The 21,699-nt window shown below is 40.1% G+C and overlaps 3 protein-coding genes across 3 annotated transcripts; 1 reads left to right on the forward strand and 2 right to left on the reverse strand.

Annotated features, from left to right (window-relative positions):
* Positions 1 to 587: 587 nt before the first annotated feature.
* Positions 588 to 8,269, reverse strand: CLUP02_11458 (mycocerosic acid synthase; the record flags this gene model as incomplete). The annotated part of the gene is made up of 7 exons (XM_049290426.1): positions 588 to 1,466; positions 1,525 to 5,912; positions 5,974 to 6,189; positions 6,248 to 6,661; positions 6,719 to 7,565; positions 7,626 to 8,039; positions 8,096 to 8,269. The coding sequence occupies 7 exons, from the start codon at positions 8,267 to 8,269 to the stop codon at positions 588 to 590; spliced, it is 7,332 nt and encodes a 2,443-aa protein (XP_049147571.1).
* A 226-nt stretch (positions 8,270 to 8,495) lies between these two features.
* On the reverse strand, positions 8,496 to 11,294 carry CLUP02_11459 (uncharacterized protein; the record flags this gene model as incomplete). Its single annotated transcript, XM_049290427.1, has 9 exons — positions 8,496 to 8,736; positions 8,974 to 9,050; positions 9,146 to 9,328; positions 9,937 to 10,063; positions 10,243 to 10,414; positions 10,469 to 10,532; positions 10,734 to 10,805; positions 10,965 to 11,126; positions 11,175 to 11,294. The coding sequence occupies 9 exons, from the start codon at positions 11,292 to 11,294 to the stop codon at positions 8,496 to 8,498; spliced, it is 1,218 nt and encodes a 405-aa protein (XP_049147572.1).
* A 320-nt stretch (positions 11,295 to 11,614) lies between these two features.
* CLUP02_11460 (uncharacterized protein) lies at positions 11,615 to 13,286 on the forward strand (the record flags this gene model as incomplete). Its single annotated transcript, XM_049290428.1, has 2 exons — positions 11,615 to 12,114; positions 12,203 to 13,286. 2 exons carry the CDS (start codon positions 11,615 to 11,617, stop codon positions 13,284 to 13,286), a joined length of 1,584 nt encoding a protein of 527 aa, XP_049147573.1.
* Between the last annotated feature and the right edge of the window lie 8,413 nt (positions 13,287 to 21,699).

Consider the following 21,699-nt stretch of genomic DNA (forward strand, 5'->3'; position numbering starts at 1 on the left):
TCGACTACACTACTAGCAGCGCAGCCAGATCAACAACGCTATAGAGTATGTCCAACAGCTAGTCCGTAGTGACCCTTGCGTGCCAATACAGAACGCGGTCGCCTACCAAGTCAACTACGCCGTTAGCAGGTAAGTATATTATAGTTATACATCTGCATATCGAGGATCCTATGCATCGGCGTTAGCTCAGCCTTAGGGGCTCCGGACGTACGGGTGATAAACCTCTGCTCCATACCCAGGACATAACCAAAAAAACTCCGTACATCGTCGGCCTCGAATACGACCAGAATAATGCCGTCTCTCGACACATGCCTTATACACAACAAGCATACGTGCAGCTAAGACAATGGCTGAGTACTTTGCCGTGTAGTCCGGAATATTCCCCTAGCCAGGGCGAATAAATCTATTTTTCTTTTTCACATCTCACTATTCTTTCATAATTGCCTGAAGCTTTGAGCAATTTATGCTCTTATGGTACATTGCGCCTAGTGATTGATTATTTCCGTCTATCTATATATTTGATTCTGGTGAGCTAGTAATAAAGTCCCTTTTACCAAAGCGACTGCTGCCTATAGGGATAAACAGGCTTAGTTCCCAGTAGCATTGTGCCGAAACCTCGAAGTAGCTGCGGCCTTTCCGGCAAGCTGTTTGATGCCCTGCCCGCCAGTAATGTCAAAGACTGAAATGTCCGCGCCAACCTCCTTGGTCATCCATACTCGAAGTTCTACAGCCACTAAAGAATCTACACCATACGAATTCAAGGGCTTTGAGGGATCAAGATCTGCGAGCTCGTAGCTGAGAATCTTGGCCAATTGTCCCAGCAAAGCATCAAGCACGGCTTCCTCAGCATCTCCCAGTGACTCGGCGGCAGCGATGAGATCGCCAACTGAGCGCTTAGCAGAGCTTTGCTTGCCGGGCATGGAACCGCCATTGTGAGCGCCGTGAAGAACTAAGTGGTTATACATCGGCTCATGCTGCCATTTAGGCTGTTCAGCGCCCTCATCCGCCGAGTATTTGGGCAACCAGAGCCTGGGAATGACTTGAGCACCCTTTACCTTGAGCTCTGCGCTCTCAGACCTGGGGCGACAGTGGTAATCCAGCGCATTGACAAGCTCTTCCACAGACATGCTAGCCCAGCCGATCGAGAGAAGATACTCCCTCAACATTGGTCTCGCAGCGACCATACCAGCATCGGTCAACACTGGGGCGTCGAGGGCGATTACGTTGTGGCCTTGAGATGACAAGAAGCGCGCCATGGCGTCTTGGTACGAGTTGCCCGCGCTATAATTCGCTTGGCCGTTGTTGCCGGTGACGCTGGTGAGAGACGACAACATGACGAAGAAGTCGAGTGTTGAATCGTCGTTTTTAGTGGCAATGAGGACTTCCCACAAGTTCCTACTTCCCACTACCTTGACGTTGACTGCTGCATTCCACTCCTCGAGGGTCATTTCAGCGAAGACGTTGTCCTATCAAGAGGTATCAGTAGTGTCGGCGAGAAATGCTGCCAGAGGGACCATTACTTACACTGAGAACCGTAGAAGCCTGGATGCATCCACGCACTGGCGGCAGATAAGATAGCGCCGAAGTGATGGCCTGCTCAAGTTCCTTCTTATCGGTAATGTCACAACAAGAAGCAACAACCTTGATGCCATCGCTTTGGAGACTTCTGATGAGATCCTTGGCAGCTTCGTTATCGGGACCCTTTCGTGAAGTAATGACAAGATTGCGCGCGCCCTGGCTAACCATCCAACGGATAATTTCCAGGCCAAGACCACCAAAGCCGCCAGAGACAATGTAGGTAGCATCCGACGCGAACTTGGCACGGGGTCTCCGTGGCTCAACCACTCGGACCAGGTCCTCAGAGTGGAACTCAATGAGAATCTTTCCAATGTGCTTGCCAGACTGCATCAACCGCATGGCATCTTGGATCTTGGAAATGGGGTATTTCGTGATTGGTGTGGGACGCTCGAGATCGCGGCCAACGACACTGTCCATGGCGCGTGCAAAGAGCCCATCTAGTCGTTCCGGGTCCGTTTGTCGCATGTAATTCAACTCAAGGGACTCAAACCTCACGCCTCGAGCAAAGGTACCCATAGAGATACGAGATCTGGACTCAATATCGGCCAGACCAATCTCGGCAAAGCATCCAAACGGCGCAACAATCTCCCAGGTGGCACGAAGCGTGTCACCGGAAAGACTGTTGATGACAATGTCGACTCCCCGGCCTCCAGTCAATCTCTGAATGCCATCCTTGAAGGTCAGATCACGGCTCGAGAAGATGTGATCTCGAGGTATCTGATATGTCTCTTCGAGAAAGTCTCGCTTCGCAATGCTGCCAACTGTTGCAAAGATCTCAACACCCTCACGTTTAGCCATCTGAATGGCAGCTTGACCAACACCGCCAGCCGCCGCATGAACCAGCAAGCTAGGCTTCTGGACGCGTCTCACCCGCTTCTCTAGTTCTCCAATGTCGTAGAGACAGGCATATGCCGTTGTGTACACAATGGGAATAACCGCGGCTTCGGCAAAGGAACGGTCTTCGGGTACCTTGGCCAGAGTGCCCTCAGCACCTCTGCCGTACGTAGAATATGCACCGTTGAAAGTGAAGCCAAACACACGATCGCCAGGCTTGAAGCGCGTGACTCCCGAGCCGACTCGGGTAACGATTCCCGCGGCCTCGAGACCCACAGGTGTCTCTTGGATCTTTCCGAGCATGACGGCCAAGTCCTTGAAGTTGACGGCAGTAGCCATAGTCTGAAATTCGACCTCGAGGTTGTCTAGGGGAGTAGTGTGCAGGTGGTCGTTGGCGAAATGGAGCGAACTCAATAGACCAACGGTTTGGACCTGAAGTCGTAGTGGTCGACTCGGATTCGCGCCAAAAGCAACCTCAGATGTGTTGCCAGCAAAAGCCTGCTTGATGTGCCTAGTGATTGTGGAGACCTCGACGAGGCGTGGAACAGTGACCAGGCCATCGGCAACCTTGTACATGGTTTCCACAGAACCCTTGCTGCCTGAAAGGTGTGCGTCTACTATGGCGATCCTGTCTGAGATGACGCCGTTGCTTTCTTGTGGATCGAAGGTGAGAGTGACAAACTGAAGTTCGGGTTTCTCCAATCGGATACTCGCAGCAAAGCCGTTGACGAGGGCGGTGTCTGGAGAGAACTCTTTGTTGACCCAGAGCAGGCGCTTTCCAGTAATCATGGCTTTCATAGCCCTCAGGATCTCGTTGTTGACTGAAACAAGTAGACGCGTGTCCAGTTCCGTAAGTACGATACATGTGCTCTGAGAGATCTCTTCCTTAGACGCTGCTTCTGTGAGCTGAGCGTATTGTGGGATCGTAGCGGTCTTGACCGACAAGCCCTTTGACTGCAAAGAGGATGCCAGCTCCTCAGCCACGTCGCGCTGGACTGGCGAAGAGAGATCTCCTACGATATAGTAGCTTCCAGATGGCGGTACAATATCAGTTCCATGAGACGACGGGGTGCTCGCTACTAGGGTGGTCGTCACCAAGACTGATGAACCCTGATCACAAAGCACCGCGTCGATGCTAGCAAGCCCGGTCTCGCCAAGATACTCGCCCCAGCTCCTTGCCACGATCGGACCGCTCGCCGCCGTCAAGATGAATTTACCACCAGGTATCACGAGACTGAGGCACATGTTTAAGAACCCATCGATGAGCGTATTGGGTATCAAAGACACCGGTACAAGCAAAAGATCATATGACGCCACATCGAAGCCCTGGGAAGTTGGATCCTCCGTGATATCAAAAGTCTTATATCGCACATAATCTTCCGAAATGGGCTTCTTTGATTCATCCACCAAGGAAGACGAAGTTGCGGCAAAGTCATACTGCGCGCAACGCCGAGACAACGTGGACAGAATATCTCCCGTGAAAGAAGAAGCTTGTTTGTTAATGTCGAGGAACTTCATCGAAGGATTCTTGTGAGCCAGGACACTGAGATACTTCTGGAACCCTCCAGGCCCCGAAAAAGCTCTCTCTGTCTGTTCTGTATCGAGGAACTCGGGATCCAGAGCCCAATCGATGCTCCATGCTCTGTGTCTAGGGTCCTGCTCTGAAATCGAGTCGTCATTGTTTCCGTCAATCTCTGTCACTATACATCCCGAAACTCGAATCATGGGCGTTTTTGAAACGGAATCGACAGCGGTGCAGGACATGTGATGTTTCTTGCGGCCGTGGGCTACAGAGTCCGCAATAACGAGATAGCCATCTTCCGAGTGCTCCGCAGTAGAAACCCAAAGTTCTTCCATGAAAGACAGGACAATGGCGTTTTTTTGCTTATGGGAAGGGTTGGAAACGAGTGGCACCAGGCATGCTTGAAGCGCACCATCCAACGTCGTAGGGTGAATCAAGTGCGGTTGCAAGTAGCCGCAAGGTGTCAGAGCCTTCAGGAGAGGTGTCGTAGGCTTGACTCTGGCCAGGGTGACGCCGGCTTCATGGTCAACAATGGCGTGCTCAAGGGTCTGGAAGGTTGGGCCGAAGACCAAGCCGACATTCTCCCAAGACTTATAAATCTTTTCGGACGAAACGCGCCGCGTGAAGTTACGCTGACTCCGGTCAATCCTGGCTTCGCAATGAGCCTTAAAAGCACGCTCTTCGAGACCGCCATCAACAGCCGTAGCCGCCTCGTCGTATTCCACGAGAACTTGACCGCAGCAATGCTCCCGCCATTCGTCATCGTCCTGGGCTGTGCAGACCTGGAACTCGCGCCACGCTGAAGGCTTGGTCTCCATGGCAGCTTGCTTAACAGGGCGAAGATAGAGGTGGGACTCGACGCCCAAAGCACCCTCTGGAACTTGCAAGGCCGAATGGAAAGAGACTTCGCGGAACCGGATGCCTTTTATCGGCTTTCCTGGGTTCGAACGCTCCGACAATTGCTTGCAGCCCTCGATGGCCATAACAAGCATACCGGCAGCAGGATACAGCACAGACCCCGAGATGGTGTGGTGTTCCACCCATGGATTCTCAGACAGACGGATCCAGTTGCGCCAGATGGCATCATGCTTTCCATCCCAATCGTTGACTGGGGCTCCAAGTAGCTCGTGTCGTGGGTACGGCCGGAAGCGGAAATTTCTGCTTAGTCGGCATTCGTTCCAATACTCTCGCGTGTGGTTGAAAGGGTACCGAGGGAGGTCAATCATCATTGACGGCTGGGCACCGAGGGTGTGGTTGACCTTGAGCAAGTCAATTTGAATGCCGCGAGAGAACAACGATCCAATTGCTCCCATGAGAACCTCCAAGTCAGAGTCGCCCCGTTTGAGCAGGTGGTGGTACTTCACACTACTGTTGGCCCTGACATCCTGGATAATATTTCGGAGAGGGCCCCGCAAAGCGCAATGAGGACCAACTTCAACAATGTCTGTAATGAGCTGGGTAGAACCACCATCGCCCTTGAGACTGTTAAGAGCTTGAAGCATGGTCGTCACGGATTCATTGAACCGCACCGGGGAGGTTAGATTTTTGGTCCAGTAGTTCGCGTCTTGCAACTTAGCATGTTGTATCTGTATCCCGTATGCTGACGAGAAGAAAAGCACGTCGGAAGAATGGTTCGCGGGGGAACTTGGAGGCCGGATCCTTCCGATACACTCGACGTACTCTTGCGAAATGGGTTCCAGGAATCTCGAATGGTATGCCATTTCTACTGCAAGCTTCCGCGCAAAGATCTTGTCCTCGTTGAGCTTGTCGATGAGTGCCTCAACCTCTGCAACACTACCACTCACAGTGTGGCTAGTATTACTGTTCATGCAAGCGACGGTAAGCGTTCCGGCAGATTCGAGCCCGGACTGGTTGAGTCGGTCAATAGCCTCCAAGGTCTTGTCCAGAGTCAATCCGACTGCAGCCATCGTGCCCTTCGGTTGCGTTGGAGAGTTTGCCAATCTAGCAGAGAGTTTTCCTGTGGTGAGGTCGATTAGCTACATGCTATATTGGTTCATTGCAAAAATGCTGCCACCTACCCCTCCAATACGCGATACGCCAAGCACACTCCTTAGAGATAGCACCCGCACAGTACGCGGCCGCGATCTCGCCCGAGGAGTGGCCGACAACAGCATCAACTCTGAGTCCCCAATCGCGGAGAAGCTCAACCAAAGCAACCTGCAGAGCCGTGCACAAAGTCTGCGAATACTCGGCGCCGCTGATGAGAGACATGTTGGAAATCTTAGAAAGCTCGTCTGTCGTTCAACGTTAGTTCGACTTGTGACTGACGGAAAGACTTGGGAGAAAACTCACCGATGACAGACCACTGACATCCCAAGGTCTTCATATACGCATCGGCGCACTCAAGACTCGTTCTATAAGGCTCATAGGACATGAGACCGTTGCCCATCTGGGCCCACTGCGCTCCCTGACCGGTGAACACGAGAGCGACGCCGGGCTGGGAAACAACGCGAGTTGCTCGTAGGCCCTGAGATAGCGCATGTTTCAGTTCCACGGAAGAGTTGGCGACAACTGCGGTGCGCCAGTTGAAGGTAGACCTCTTCGCCGCTAGAGTGTAGCTGAGATTGTAGAGAGGCTCCGTCATGTTCGGCAGATAATCCTTGTAGGCAGCGGAGAGTCGGGCGATACCATCGTGATCATGGCTGCTAAAGACAAACAGCTGGGGATGGTATAGAGTTCCATTGATGACCGGAGGTGCTTGGCTTGCTGGTATTATACTTCAGTATTTGTATTTTGGATCACCAAAAGGGAAGTTGGCCTTACGAGTTGTCATTGGCAGCCGGGGTACCTCAATAGTACGGTGGGGTGCGGCGTGTCCATGCTCCCTTAGGAAATGAAGCGCATCTTCCAGCACAACGTGGGCATTGGTGCCCGAAACTCCAAAAGAGTTGATCGAGACTCTGCGAACGCCTCTCTTGGTCTTGGGCCAGGGAATCGAGGTAGTTGGAAACTCAAGATGCCATTCGACCGGGATCTTGTGGTTTCTTTCCTGAAACCATGCGTTCGCTGGAATGATACCTCTCTCCACGCACAAGACGCCTTTGATGAAAGACGCAATGCCCGAGTTGCCTTCAGTATGGCCAATGTTGCTCTTCAGGGCGCCGATGTACAGAGGCTCTTTCGCCGATCGATACCGCGTGAACATCTCACTAATGGCAGCAGCCTCTGTTGGATCGCCAACATTCGTACCCGTTCCATGAGCCTCAAAGAAGCGTGTGTCTGAGGGGTCAAGCTTGGCTTGCTCATAAGTCAATCGCATGATCTCAGCCTGGGCCTCCTTGGCAGGTGCTGTAAGACCAGGAGAGTGTCCATCATGGTTGCACCCGGTATTGCGAATAACGGCGCGAATTGCTAGCGAAACCGCACGTGTCAGGATTTTCAAGTCGCGCTCAACTTTCTGGCAACTAGAAAGGGTGTACTTACTGTCTCCGTCCCGTAGAGCATCGGACATCCTTTTCAGGACGACAGCTGCGATGCCTTCACCTCTCCCGTATCCGTTTGCCCTGCTGTCAAAACTGTAAGATGTACTAGATGGGTCCAGAACACCAAGACCATTCAGCTCCAAGCCCATCTCAGGGGAAAGCAACACATTTGTGCCACAGGCAATGGCCTTTCGCGATCCGTATCAGCATAAGTTGGGAGGGAGGAAGCTATGAGATCTGGCACTGACGATATTACAGTCGCGTGATTTCAAGCCAATGACAGCTTGATGAAGGGCAACCATGCTGCTCGAACAAGCAGTGTCAACACTCAGGGCTGGACCTCGGAGATCATAGAACCATGATACACGCCCAGCTAGGGTACTGGCAATGGTGCCACACGCCGTGTATGTCATGGGAGTGTCCACGTCCTTGATCAAGAGATCTCGGTAGTCCCACATGAACGCTCCCGCATAGACGCCAGTGGGCGAGCCCTGCATGTCAGACATGGTGTACCCAGCGTTTTCCATCGCTGTGAAGACGCATTCAAGCAGCATTCGCTGCTGCGGGTCCAGATTCGCAGCCTCTGCTGGAGTCATGGCGAAGAATGGTGCATCAAACGCCTTCACGTTGGCTTGCATGAAATGCCCTTCTTTTCCGCCGATCTGTTTTCGTGTCAATCAAGCTTGAGATAATCAGAGAGAAATGCTGGGTATCTTACAACTCCATCTCTGTGATTATCGGGGTGCCAGAATGCTTCCGCGTTGTAGCGATCTGCAGGAACAGGAGCTCGCGCAGATCTTCCGGCAATCAAAAAATCAAAGAACTTCTCGACGCTGTCTCCATCGCATGGAAGCTTGGCATCCAGGCCAATGACGGCAATAGGCTCAGCCATGGTTTCTGACAGGGAAGAGAAGACGAAGTCGGATTGTTGTTAGCGAGTTGGGAGTGAGTATTGTTCACTACCTTAACATGAATTCAAACTCAACGGCAATGACCTAAAACGACTAGAACCTTGTAACACAAAGGATTAAGGGCTGCTTTCTTAATGAAGGAATACATATACATATATATAGACATGTGTCTGGATATATGCTGTTTGGACTCTAACAGAAGACTGGCTAGATGTTGCCCAATCCCTCATCATGCTTATCCACGTCGCACTTTTGCTGTGGTGAGCCCATTTCCTGAATGCCCAGAATTCGGACACTGCAGGGAGGCTTGTTCCCCATTAACAATAACTCACTGGAACCTTGCGAAGAATCCCCGAGTTCTAGGGAACTTTTGTTTCCTGGGCATCGGAGGCCGCGGACACGACACTGCGTTCCGAGCGTTTGCGTGATCTTTACTGGATGGCACACTCTGTATGAGTCAAAGCATCATCCGGGCGAGAAGGGGTAGAAATACGGTCGCAAGTATAGAGCAGGTCGCAAATAAAGCTAACAACGTCAAGAAGAAAGTTACAAAAGTACAAATGAAAGACTTATATCGTGCTTGTATTGAGATAATACTAGTACGAGGCAGATAGTGGACGTAGCTATAAACCTATTACATTACAGCAAGACTAGAAATGATATGTATGGGATCCCGCTCGGACACCCTGTTGAAGGATTAAGCCACTCCGAATACCATACGATTAAGTTCTTTGGATATGACTTGGTGTTGTAGTCGCAGTTCTACACTCACCTGGGAGCAAATGATTTGGCTGGTACATAGCAAGTACTAACGAATATCCGATCTAAGCGGAGGTGTACAATGATCTTAGCTGCACTTTATGTTTGGTAGTGAGTTTTTCAGCCTTCCACCATCTTTGTTTACATAATTCATCTTCAAGCACTCTCAGTGATTGCCAGGACGTGAGCAAGCCAGAATGGGGTTTGCATGTTGCAACTATGATGGTAGATGTTTCATCATCCCGTAGTTGCTGCTCGGCATTGTGAACGCGGCAGCAATTCTGTCGTAGTCCAGAGACAAACATTGTTCTAGTTCGATTTTGTGCTAAGACGACACTTTTGTGGGGCACCGAAGCAGTCGCGATAGTAAAAGCTTAAACAGGCTAGGGTCGCAGATAAGGAATAGTATATGACCTTACATGCTGACTTGACATCATGTCCTTACATCATGACCGTACATTGTGTAGCGTCATTGAGACACAATTACCCAGCCCAAACACAAGGCAAAATTCGTTTACTATGTACAGCCCGTACTTTAATATACCCCCTGATATTCAAAGTACACATCCAATTCCGAGTCTTGCACGAGGCCTTTCCCTATCGTAATCGTAGATATATATCGGCCATCGGCCTTCACTTCAATTTCAGAGGATTGCCCCAATGTTAGTCAAGTCATCTCCCAAATACCGGTGTGTAAGGGGGTTTACAAACCTAAAATAAAAGCCTTTAACGTCGTCTGGGCAATGGTCTACTACAAACTTGTTCGTGGGCGGGTGGGCATCAAAGCGCGGGGTTATGGTGCAATTGTCTCTGATTTAGGCTTTCATGCCAAGAATAAGCTCCAAATGCTGCTAGACGCAGCTTACAGTCAACGGCGAATGTAGCCCACAAGTTCCGACAGAGGTGAGTCTTCGCCGACATCGGCAACAATCAAAGCCGAGACGGGTGCAGTGTCCGAGAAGGTGACTATGAGAGCATTGCACATATTTCGCTCTGGAACAGAAGGATTTATGGGACTAGACCGCATGTTCACAACCCCTTCTCACCAAAGAGATGAAGAGGAATTAGGTATATAGAGGGAAGCGCCAATTTGGACAGCATGTGTCAGGCGTGTGAGTGCATGAAATGTAACCCAACATCTGGTGAGCGTCAGGCTTCGGCTTTACACTTCGGCGAATGGAAAAGCATGGCTTACGGCGCTAGGTGATTGGGATGCTTTTGCGGAATGGCTGGTCCATAAATGATGCTGGCTGGCGGTATCTCCTTGATGAAACGCGAGGCGTCGATGCATACAGGAATCCACGTTTGTAAACCAGTCGAATTGGCAATCGTGTAGCAGTCATCCCCAATTCGGCGTACAAAGCCACCTTACACCATGACATCGCAGGAATAATGATTGGTTAGGATACTGTTCATCAGACAATGCTCCTTTACGTTGAGCTGCGTCGCTGACATTGCTGAACTGTTGTCCGGATCGGCCTCTGGCTTTTCGCCTCAGGTCATTTCAGGGCTACCTACATGTCGATAGTGCTACGGTACCTTAGTCCATATTAGATTCTGTGTAGGAATTGACTTTCTCCACTTCTAAATATCTTACAGACTACATTTAGACAAGTGAGAGACATCGCTAGCGTCCGAAGATGGATAATTGCCATTGAGATTTAAGCGATGGATAAGACATCATACGGCCAACACATCTCTTTTCCAGAAGCCATCATCAGGATCATGTTCGTTGGTGACATATGTATGCAATACTTGCTGGATTTAGAGAAATTGACAGCAGCCTCCTCTTTCAACTATCCTAGGCGCTTTCAGAGTATGGGATGAATATAGATAGTTTGTATTTCTCTTGTTCGGGGTCGTTGTCCCAGCCTGAGGGTCGAAGTTAGAAGACTTCCTGCAATGATATGATAATACCTTGAAATACAGAAAAGTTGGAGATGAAAAGACGTGAAAAAGTAATAGGCCAAAATTTGTGAGAGTGAGTAGCTGAGCAAAGAGATTCGTCGGTGGATTTGTGTTCTGGCCATGATAACCCTTGGAGTGACAATAATTGCCATAAGTGGAAATAATGGCGGCCTAAAGTCTAAGTCATAGTTGTACTACCATCCAAACACTCGGAAGTACAAGATCCAACCTGAACAGGGTTGGTTCAGGTGGGATGGGAATAAACCATGCATGGTCCGGGGATTCATACGTTCCAAGAAGCAAAAGTTCCAGTCGGATGGCTGTCTTCTCACTGCTCATTGAAAAAACACTGGGCAGAATTATAATATCCCATGACAGTTGCCTCTCTTGTCACCCACCCCTGTTTCTAACAAGTTGTCATAAAGTGGATTTGCTCCACATATAACCACATTAGGTTTCACCACGAATGCGAAATTCCCCGCCATGTCCACCAAAGAGCGGTGCTGTCGATGTAAAAGGCCCAAAGGCCCAAAGTCTGAGTGAATACGCGACAATTATAAGGCAGCATGGTCACTGGGGGATTCTTGGGCTGTACCACACAACCGCATCTCGCTTGAAATCATCTTTTTGCTTTATTGTATCGGAATCCTAAGAACAGTATGATATCGGCCGCCATTATCGTGTCTGCTCTATTCTATTGCTTCTATAGTTGCAGAAAGAGAAGCTACAATCTCCCCCCTGGGCCTAAGCTTTTCCCTATCCTTGGAAATGTCAGAGATCTGCCTCCGACCGGCATTCCCGAGTATAAGCATTGGCTCAAATTCAAAGACATCTATGGTCCCATCAGTTCCATTCATATCTTGGGGCAGAGGATCGTACTTCTTCACGATCGTCAGGCTGCGCACGACTTGCTGACCAAGTCCTCGACAAAGACCTCGGGTCGCCCTTATATGCGGTTTGCGGACATGTGCGGATTCGCATCGCTCCTCAATCTTCAACAATACGATGGAACATTTCGACGGCATCGCAAATTGGTTCACCAGCAATTTGGGACGAAGGCAATGGCAGCACGATTTCGGGACAATATCGAGCCAGAGTCACATCGATTTCTTCTCCGAGTTCTGGATGATCCAGCCAACTTGGCGCAGCACATCAAGACGTAAGTTCACATAGCCTGAATGAACGCGGAGACACCGACTCGATATCCATCACTATGCTTTAGATTGTCCTTAACTGAATTCGTATAGTGAGGCGAGCGCCATCATTCTCAAGATAACCTATGGCTATTCTATTTCGCATAGCGGAACCGACCCTTTGGTTCATCTGATTGAGCGCACGATGAACGTGTTTGCACTTGCAACTGTCCTGCTCGCTTGGGCTGTGGATATCATGCCCATACTGCAGCATCTTCCAGAAGGCCTTCCAGCAACGTCCTTTAAGAAGCAGGGTCGAGAATGGAGAAGGCTTCTGCAGACGACACAAGACGTCCCCTACTTATTCGTACAGGAAAAGATGTCCAAAGGAACCCATGAACACTCATTCGTCTCGTCACTTCTAAAAGAAGACAGTATTGTCGACTGCGGGACCAAGAACGACTATTCCGAGGATGACATCAAGAAGACAGCCTTGGTCATGTACGGCGGGGGAGCCGACACCACCGCGTCAGCCCTTCACAGCTTCATCCTAGCCATGATCCTATTCCCAGATGTCCAGAAGAAAGCACAGGCGGAAATTGATGGTATTGTCGGCAGAGAGAGGTTGCCTGACTTTGGAGACCGAGATCGCTTGCCATATATCAATGGCGTAGTGAAGGAAGCTTTGCGATGGCTCCACGTGGCGCCATTAGGCGTTGCCCATCGGACCGATGAAGACATCAGCTACCGAGGCTTTGAAATTCCCAAAGGGACGTACTTGCTGCCGTCGATATGGTGGTTCTTACATGATCCTCATACATATTTGGATCCCTCTTCCTTTGACCCTGCCCGATATTCGGCACCTCGTAATGAGCCAGATCCCACGGATGAAGCCTTTGGGTACGGTCGGAGGATTTGTCCCGGCCGATTTCTGGCGGATGAGAGTCTCTTCATTACCATTGCGCGTCTCTTGGCGACATTTGATATCAACATGGCTGTTGATGACTCGGGTAATAAAATTGCGCCCCAGATCGCTACTACGAGTGGCTTGATTTGTCGTCCAGTCGACTTCCCATACAGCATCACACCAAGAAGTGAGCAATCCGTGCATCTAGTCAGGTCAGCCCATGAGAAATATTCTTCGGAAGACGAAGATGCGGATCTTGTTCGGGACAAGTTCCCAAAAGTATTTGAGTAATGAGCATTCGTGGTGGTAAACCCAAAGGTAGAGCAAGATTAAAGTCGTTGAATCTGGAAATAGAAAGGAGCTACACTAGGACTTGTTTTCAAACACGAAACAAGACAATGCCTGCCATTTATAAATCCACTTCCGTCTGAAGTAGTGGTTCGTTACATCACTGCGGGATTCCAGTCTCTTTTAATGTCTCGAAAGGATGGAAGCCGCCGCATATCAGGAAGATCGAGAGTTGAATAGGATCATGACATAATCAAGCAGGCTTTAAGTTTTATGGCTTCCACTGTTGACCATTAGTAGGCTCAAGCTCTCGTTCAAAAAATCAGAGCAGGAATAAAGTAGTACTCTGGTGGTTAATGATCCAGATAAAGAACCTTTCTATATGCATACGACTTAAAACCAAAATTTATCCAGCCCATGATTAGTCAAATTCCTTTAGCAGCGAGTCGGGCAATTTCGTCTGCGGCGATATCTCTGCCCGGACGGCGAAGCGTCTGCTATATTGCCCTCGCATTATCTCTTTTAGTATTACGTAATAGGGATAGTAATCGCACCTTACGAAGTACCCGTTACATACTAAATTACGTATCTATTTTAAATATCGTATATATAGACCTTTTCTTTTTATCTATTTTTATTTTAATAATTAAGCTACTTTTATTATACTCCGTATACTTATTATTATATATTATAACTCGTAATAGTTTTAAGCCTAGCTCTTAGTTAAGACCTTGTATTATAATAATATATTTATTAATACGATTCTTAAAATCTTTTTAAAATAACTAACTTACTTATACTTATTTTAGCCTAAGCTAAATTAACTAATTATAATAATTAAATTAAATAGTTTAATATATTTTATATTATAAATAAGGGCGTTAGGGTTTAGAAATACGTTAACCTAAACGCTCTGGATTCCGATATATTCCTTAACCCCTCTATAATACTTATTTCGCCCTTTAAATTCGGACGATTAATTATAATTTATAATAAAAAAGAACTATAAGCTTACTAAGCCCGTTATAAAGCGTTCGAAAACGACTAAAAAAACTAAAAAATCCTCCATTAATAGTTTTTAAATATAATTCTTAATATAAACTTTTTAACTTCCTTAAGTATAAGTAATTTATAAAACTAAGCCGGGTTTCTTTTTATAAAACTAGTTATATTACTTATTTTACGTACATAAATCTATCCCTATACTATATTTATAAAAAGAATTTATATACTTAAAAGTATTTAGAAATAATAAGAGCTTAATACTAAATATAAATAACTTAAAGCTTATAAACGTAATACTATTAATATATATATTAAAGTCCTCGCTCAGTAATTAATAAAATTAATTAACGCTATATTATATAAATACGTATTTTAAAAAACTATTAAGAACGGCGCTAAGTTTAGTATATAATAAATCGTTAAATATTTAAAATAAGAATTTGCGCCCCCCGAACTAGTAATAAAGAATATAATTCGAGAGGAATATTAATAAGCCCTTAATAAAGCGAGGACTAGAATTAACCCCTAATACTAATATAAGGAATAGTAATCTATTTATTTCTAAACTAAAATATATAATATTTTAAAATTTAATAAAAAGATTACTATACTTAACTTTTTAATTATAATTAAGTTTAAACTTAACCTTATATAAGGCTAACGTATATATAAAACTTTTAGTAAATTAATAGCTTTTAAAATATATATAAGGACCCTTAAGGAGATTATATATATATTTAGCTTAATAACTTAGGATATATATACTAAACGACTTTTAAATTAAAAAGGGGCTTACTCTATTTTTACTAAACGCTCTAACTTAATTAATAACGTAAATAATAAAAATAACGTTATATATTTTTATAATTATATATATTTATAATACTTTATACCGTATTAAAAATTAAAATAAGTACTTATAAACTAAAACGTTAATAAGTTATTAATACGAATACTAAGGAGCTATATAAAAAAAGTCCTCGCTATTATTAAATTAAATAAATAAAAATCACTTTATAATAAGCTTAAGAAAGCTAATTAGCTAAGGAATAATAGAACCCCTAAAAAACCTAGGTTTTTAAAAAGATCCTCTAACTAACCTATAGCGAGCTTATTAATAAACTAGGACGAGGGCTACGTAGTTATTATACTTATAAAGAGTTAGGATTTAAAAATAAACGTAATCTTTAGTATTTCTATAAGTAATACTTACCCTTTTTTCTAAAATATAATAATAAATAGCTATAGAATAATATATTTAATTAAGAATAAGAGCCTATTTAAACTTAAAAGTTACGTATTATTAAGTAATAAAGACTACGTTAAATTAGGAACTACTATATTACTTATTACTATACGTAGTACTTATATTATAAAGGGCATTTTAAATAGACCTAAAAAAAAAGGGAACTTATAATTTAAAGCTCTAGAACGTTACTTATATCGAGGGATTCTATATTAATATAGTTTTAAAAACTTTACTAAATAAAAGCGCACTCTAATACTATAGTCTAGATTATATTTTATAATAAGGAACGCTTTATAAAAGTATTATTAAAAAATAGCTTATTTAAAAAAATAATCTAGTCTTTTTTAAATATAAGCTCCTTTAATCCTATTCTTTTTTTATAAACCTTAAGCGTATTTTATAAAGCCTAGCTAGTATTATATTATTAATTAGTTATAAAAAATTTCATTATTTATATTAACGTACTTATAAGAGGTTCAATAGTGCGCTCTTTTAGTACTTTAAAATAGGTTATTTTAGACTTAATACTGTTTATTAATTATTATATAAGACTCGAAGTATACGTATTAAACCTTTATTATAAGTTAAGTATAAAGTATATAGATTATCCGAAGCTAAAAAAGTAGTCTTAAGAAGACTACCCTTAAAAAGAGCCTTACGGTTATAATACCGTATATATTAAAATCTTTTTTATTTCGAACTATTTCTTAATAAACGATAATATATATTTATAGTTTTTAATAAATATAATAAGTAGCTTAGGGGGTTCTTTTTTAAAAAAAAAAAAAAAAAGTGCTTTTTATATTATAAAGCCTCGAGGTAGCGATTCGTTATTAAAAAGGGACTCTAATCTATTTTTTTAAAAATAATAATAAGACCGCCCTCCTAATTATAAACGTTAAATATATATATAAGACGTAGTATAATAGGCTAGGAATTAAAATAGAACTTCTACCTTTATATATAAAAGAACTTATAAGTAATACTAAAAAAGTAAATTAACTCGTAATTACTAAAGCTTATAAAATACGCCTTTTTACGAACCTCCTTACGAATCTATAGAATAAAATAATACTAATAACAATCTTTATTTATAATATTACCTTACGGGAGGCTAATAAAAGAGATTTACTTATTATAATAAAAATTAACTAGTAAAAGTAGTATTAACGTTAATAATAAATAGGTTACTAAGTACGGGATTCTAAATTAATTACCCCGTATTTTAATAGTCTCTACGTATATAGCTACTAAGTATACCCTTTTTATAAAAATCGTAAGAGGGGTATATATTAAAAAGAGTTTAAAGTACTTCCCTATAAGTATATAAAATACTTAGTTAAATATATATTAAAAACGTATAACTTATATAAGGTCTAAGTACCTACGCTCAAGTAGGTATTTATTATAAAAAATACTAAGTTTAATAAAAAAGTCTTTTATAATCCTATATATAAAGAGTAAGCTATTATAAGCGAGTAAATAAATTTAGTAATCTAAGAGATATAAAAACTCTTTAATATTAATAATAAGTTAGTTCGAGTACTTAGGGAAGTAGATCTAGACTTTAAAAATATTAGTACTTAAAAAAGTTTATAATTAAAGATAGTATTATTATTAGATTTTTAATTATTTAGGACGCTAAGTAACTAATAAACGTACTTTAGGGTGTAGTTAATAAGGCTAAAGAAGCTAATATAATCTTATTATTATTATTAACCCTTAAGATAACCCCCTTATATAAGCTTAGAAATAGGAATAAAAAAGGGGATATAATAACCGGGTTATAAATAGCTCTACGTAGTTTATAATCCTCTTTATAAGCGCTTATATATATTATAAAAGTTCTTAAGCTTTTAATTTTTAATAACTTTTAATAAAACGCTAAAATACGTAATAAACGAGGTACTAATTATAAAAAAGTAATTCTTAATACTAAAATCGACGTTAATAAGGAACCCTTATAATAAACTTTTATTATTATATAAGAATAGAGCTTATAAGAACTACTTTATTAAGTACTAAATAAAGCTCTATTAGGTCTTAAATATTTAAACCGGGCCTATAGACCTTTATAACGCTTTAATAATAGTATTTTTACGACGCTCTTATATTTAAATATAAAAAATAGCAATTATTATAACCGTTTTTAAGACTACTTTTTTTTACTTTTATACCTAATTAATAAAAAGCTATAGAGGAAAGTAGTATAAAATATATAATACTTTATTAAGTAGTAAAAAGAGTAGTTTATAAAACCTATTTAGAGCGCTCTAAAAGAGTTTAGAAACTACGACTTATTAAAGTTAACTTCTAGAGCTTATTAAAAAAGTTTAGTAATATTAAATATCTCTTACTATAATTATAAAAGCTATTTAGGAATACTATAAATATAAAAATAAAAAAGCTAAGGGATATTAATATATAAAAAGAGGTTAACTAGAATTCTAAATAAGAGATCCTATTTTTATTAAAATAAGTATATACTTATAAATACGACGTTAATAATAAGGTTAGCGAGGTAAAGGTATATATATATATATAAGGGGGAATATATAACTACTTAACCTCTTATAAAATACGTACGCTTTAACGCTTATTATAAAGGCCTTTAGGTTTATAATAATAATAATTACTTAATTCGATTTTAAAATAAACTAATATAATACTATTAACGTATTTCTTAACGCGCTTTTTAAAAATAAGAAGTTAATAATTATTAAACTCTTAGAAAGATATAAAGTTATTAATAAAATAAATAAGCTTTAACGCGCTCTATATAGCCTTTAAAACTGATTAATTCTCTAGTTTTAAACTTTTACTTCTATACTTTATAATATAAATACAATATATAGTTATAAAGAGATCTATATTTACTAAACTATAAATAAGAAGGTAATATTAATATTCTACGTTAACGACTTTATTATTTTATATTATTAAAACGACTAAAAAGTAGCTTAGGGGATCGTTAATAGTATAAAAGAATATATTAATTTTAAGGAGAATAGACCGATTAATTACTTTTTTAAAATACGGATTTTATAAAACCGTACTATTTATAAAGTTTACCTTATTTACGACGTATATATTAAGTAAGTTATTAAGCGCTTTAACTTTATAAATTTATTATATCTAGCTACTCCTCTTTTTTAAAAAGAGTTTAAACTAAATGAGGAATAAGTAATAAAAAAGGAAATAAAGAGTTATTAAGAGAAAGTTAGGAATATATTTTATATAGCTATTATAATTAGACTAAACGTTGCTTTTATTTATTCGTAATTATTATAGTTCTTAATTAACTTAAGCGTAACTTATATTAAAATATTTAATTATTATATTTAATATCTTTATATAACGAAATATTTTATACTCTATTATAGTAATATACTAAGTGCGTAATTATTATTTCTAGCTAAACATATTAGCTTCGTAAATAACGAAATAATACGACGATTATCTTAGGGATATATAATATTCTTTTTTAGTAACCTAATTTAATAGAAATTAGTATACTAAGTAACAGTTATAATATTAATTATTAAAGCTAAGCTTCTTCACTTGAAAAAACTATAAAAAAGACTATAGCTTTAAAGCGCCTTTTTAAAAATATTGCCCTTAACCTAAGAGAAGTATAGTTAGTTAATTATAATAATTAATAAACGATTCGACTCGTTATAAAAAAAAGAAAAAGAATAGCTACTTAACTTTATTATATTAATATATAAAATATATAACTAAAATAAGAGTATATTAAAAATAGTTTTAAAATTATTTATATATTAATAGAAAATATATTAGTAAATAGACTTATTAAAATCCTTTTACGAGCTGAGTTCGAATATTTCCGTATACTTCTTAACCTTTATAATATATAAAAAGCTATTATAAATAACTAAAATAGTTAAAAATAATTAATTTAAGCTACGTTTAAAAAAACTTAATACTTAAAAATAAATAATAAATAGAACTTAGAGTACGGCCTAGAGGCTTAAAATAAATAAAATAAAAACCTCTTATAACCTAAAGGCCTAAACTCTTGAAATAACCTTATTTTATAAAATATATATAAATAAAAATAAGATCTAAGCTTATATTGACTATTTAAACTCTTAGTTTATAAAGTACGTAATTACTAAGAGTATAGCGTTATTAAAAAAGAGGGTTAGTATATACGCTAAGAAACGTATTTTACGTATTTTAAAATTTATAAAGCTAGGAATAATAAGGGTAACGGGGGGTATAAAAACTATAATAACCGTTAAGTTAATAATTTAGAATATAAAAGCGGGTAGTATAATAAGAGGTTAGTTATAAATAATTATAATAAGTATAAGAGAGGACTAGGGGCGTATATTAAAAAAGTCCTCTATATAAAAGCTAATATAGTTCTTATATATCCTCTAGTTATTATTTATTTAATAAACGATACTATAAAGCTTAGTAATATTTTATTAAAACTATAATTAGAAATACGCTTTTTAATAATAAAAAAAGATAATATATTTATAAAAAAAAGAGCGTTATTTATAATAACCTTAGTAAGGGCCTAGGTTATTAATTATAAAACGACCGGTATATTAATATATTTCTTAGCTAAATAGTTATTAAAATAGCGCGCATATTAACTACTACTTTTTATAAAATAACGATTATTATTTTTAAAATTAATATACTAAAGGATTATTTTAAAATAGGGTAAGTATTAAATCTCTCGTTCCTTAAAAACCTCTTTTTTAAGCTTTTTAAGGACTAAATATATATTAAATAGGCTTAGAATAGTAAAGAGAACTATATTTATTACGGAGGGTACCTTAGTTTCTTAGTATTTATTTTTATTTTTTATTACTTTTTTAAAAAGAGCTAGCCTTACGTTTTTTAAACCCTAGAATAATATTAAATATAAACTTTTAAAATAATAAATATTTAATATACCCTTTTTAAAAAGCTTATTATCTAAACTAGTCTTATTTTTACTCTTAGACTCCGAGGGGGGGATAAGTAAAAGCTTATTAAAGCTCTTATTATTATTATTTATTTTATTATTACTTTTATTATAGTTATTAAAAAGAGCCTCGAACTTAATAAAGTCCTTAGTATCTTAATTAATAACTTTAATATTTTTTTAATTAAAAAAAGAGAGCTTAATAACTAGGCCTTAATAAGTAAATAAAAAGTTACGGGGGGGGGTAATAACTTAAAGGAGCTCGTTAGTATTATTATTTATCTAAACTCTTAATAAATTATATAATATATATATAAAAAGTATTATAAAAATTATATAAAACTTATTATTATTTTTAGATATATTAAATATTTATATTTAAAATAAAATTAGTAAACGATTTAACGGTATAAGCGTGCGTATATAATAAATAGGAGTATTTATAATACCTATAAAAAGTTAAAAAGAAAAAGAAACATAATAGCTAAGTAACGCTATGAAAATTTAAATATATATAAAGCGGCTAAGTAGCCTCGCCCTTAATAATTTATATACTAAAAATAGTAAAATACGTACTATTCCGGGTTAGGATTCTATTTATTTTAAATAAAAGGATATATTTATAATAAACGTAGTTTAAAAAACGCATATCCCTTACGCTTATTTTTTATTTATTTATATTTGATTAAATTAGGCCTTTATAAAAGTATTTAGAGATTTTATTTCAAGTATAATAGCTCCTTAATAATAGTAATTAAGGGGTATATTACGTAATAAGGATAGTAATCGTACTTTATAAAGTATCCGTTACGTACTAAATTATATATCCATCTTAAATATCGTATATATAGACCTTTTCTTTTTATCTATTTCTACTTTAATAATCAAGCTACTTTTACTACACTCCGTATGCCTATTGCTGCGTGCCATAACTCGTGATATTTGGCGACGCTTTCGGGCCCTCTATCCACGAGCCGCAAGAGGGCTTCACTAAGCTCGTCAAGAGAGAAGCCAGGGGCTGATTTTCTGTTGCCCCATATTCCAATCCCGACTTGCTTAACCCTAGCGGCGTAGTTATACAAGTCGAGCCAAGTCGCCAGAATGAGATGCGGCACGCCAGTCCTAGTATGCCTCGCATTAGCACCCATCCGCCAAGAGATACCAGATTGTTCGCAATGGCATAGGCCATGACGAATGTCTCGAGACAGTGTTAACAC

The sequence above is a fragment of the Colletotrichum lupini genome, chromosome 5, assembly GCF_023278565.1.
Source record: "Colletotrichum lupini chromosome 5, complete sequence".
Lineage (NCBI taxonomy): Eukaryota > Fungi > Ascomycota > Sordariomycetes > Glomerellales > Glomerellaceae > Colletotrichum > Colletotrichum lupini.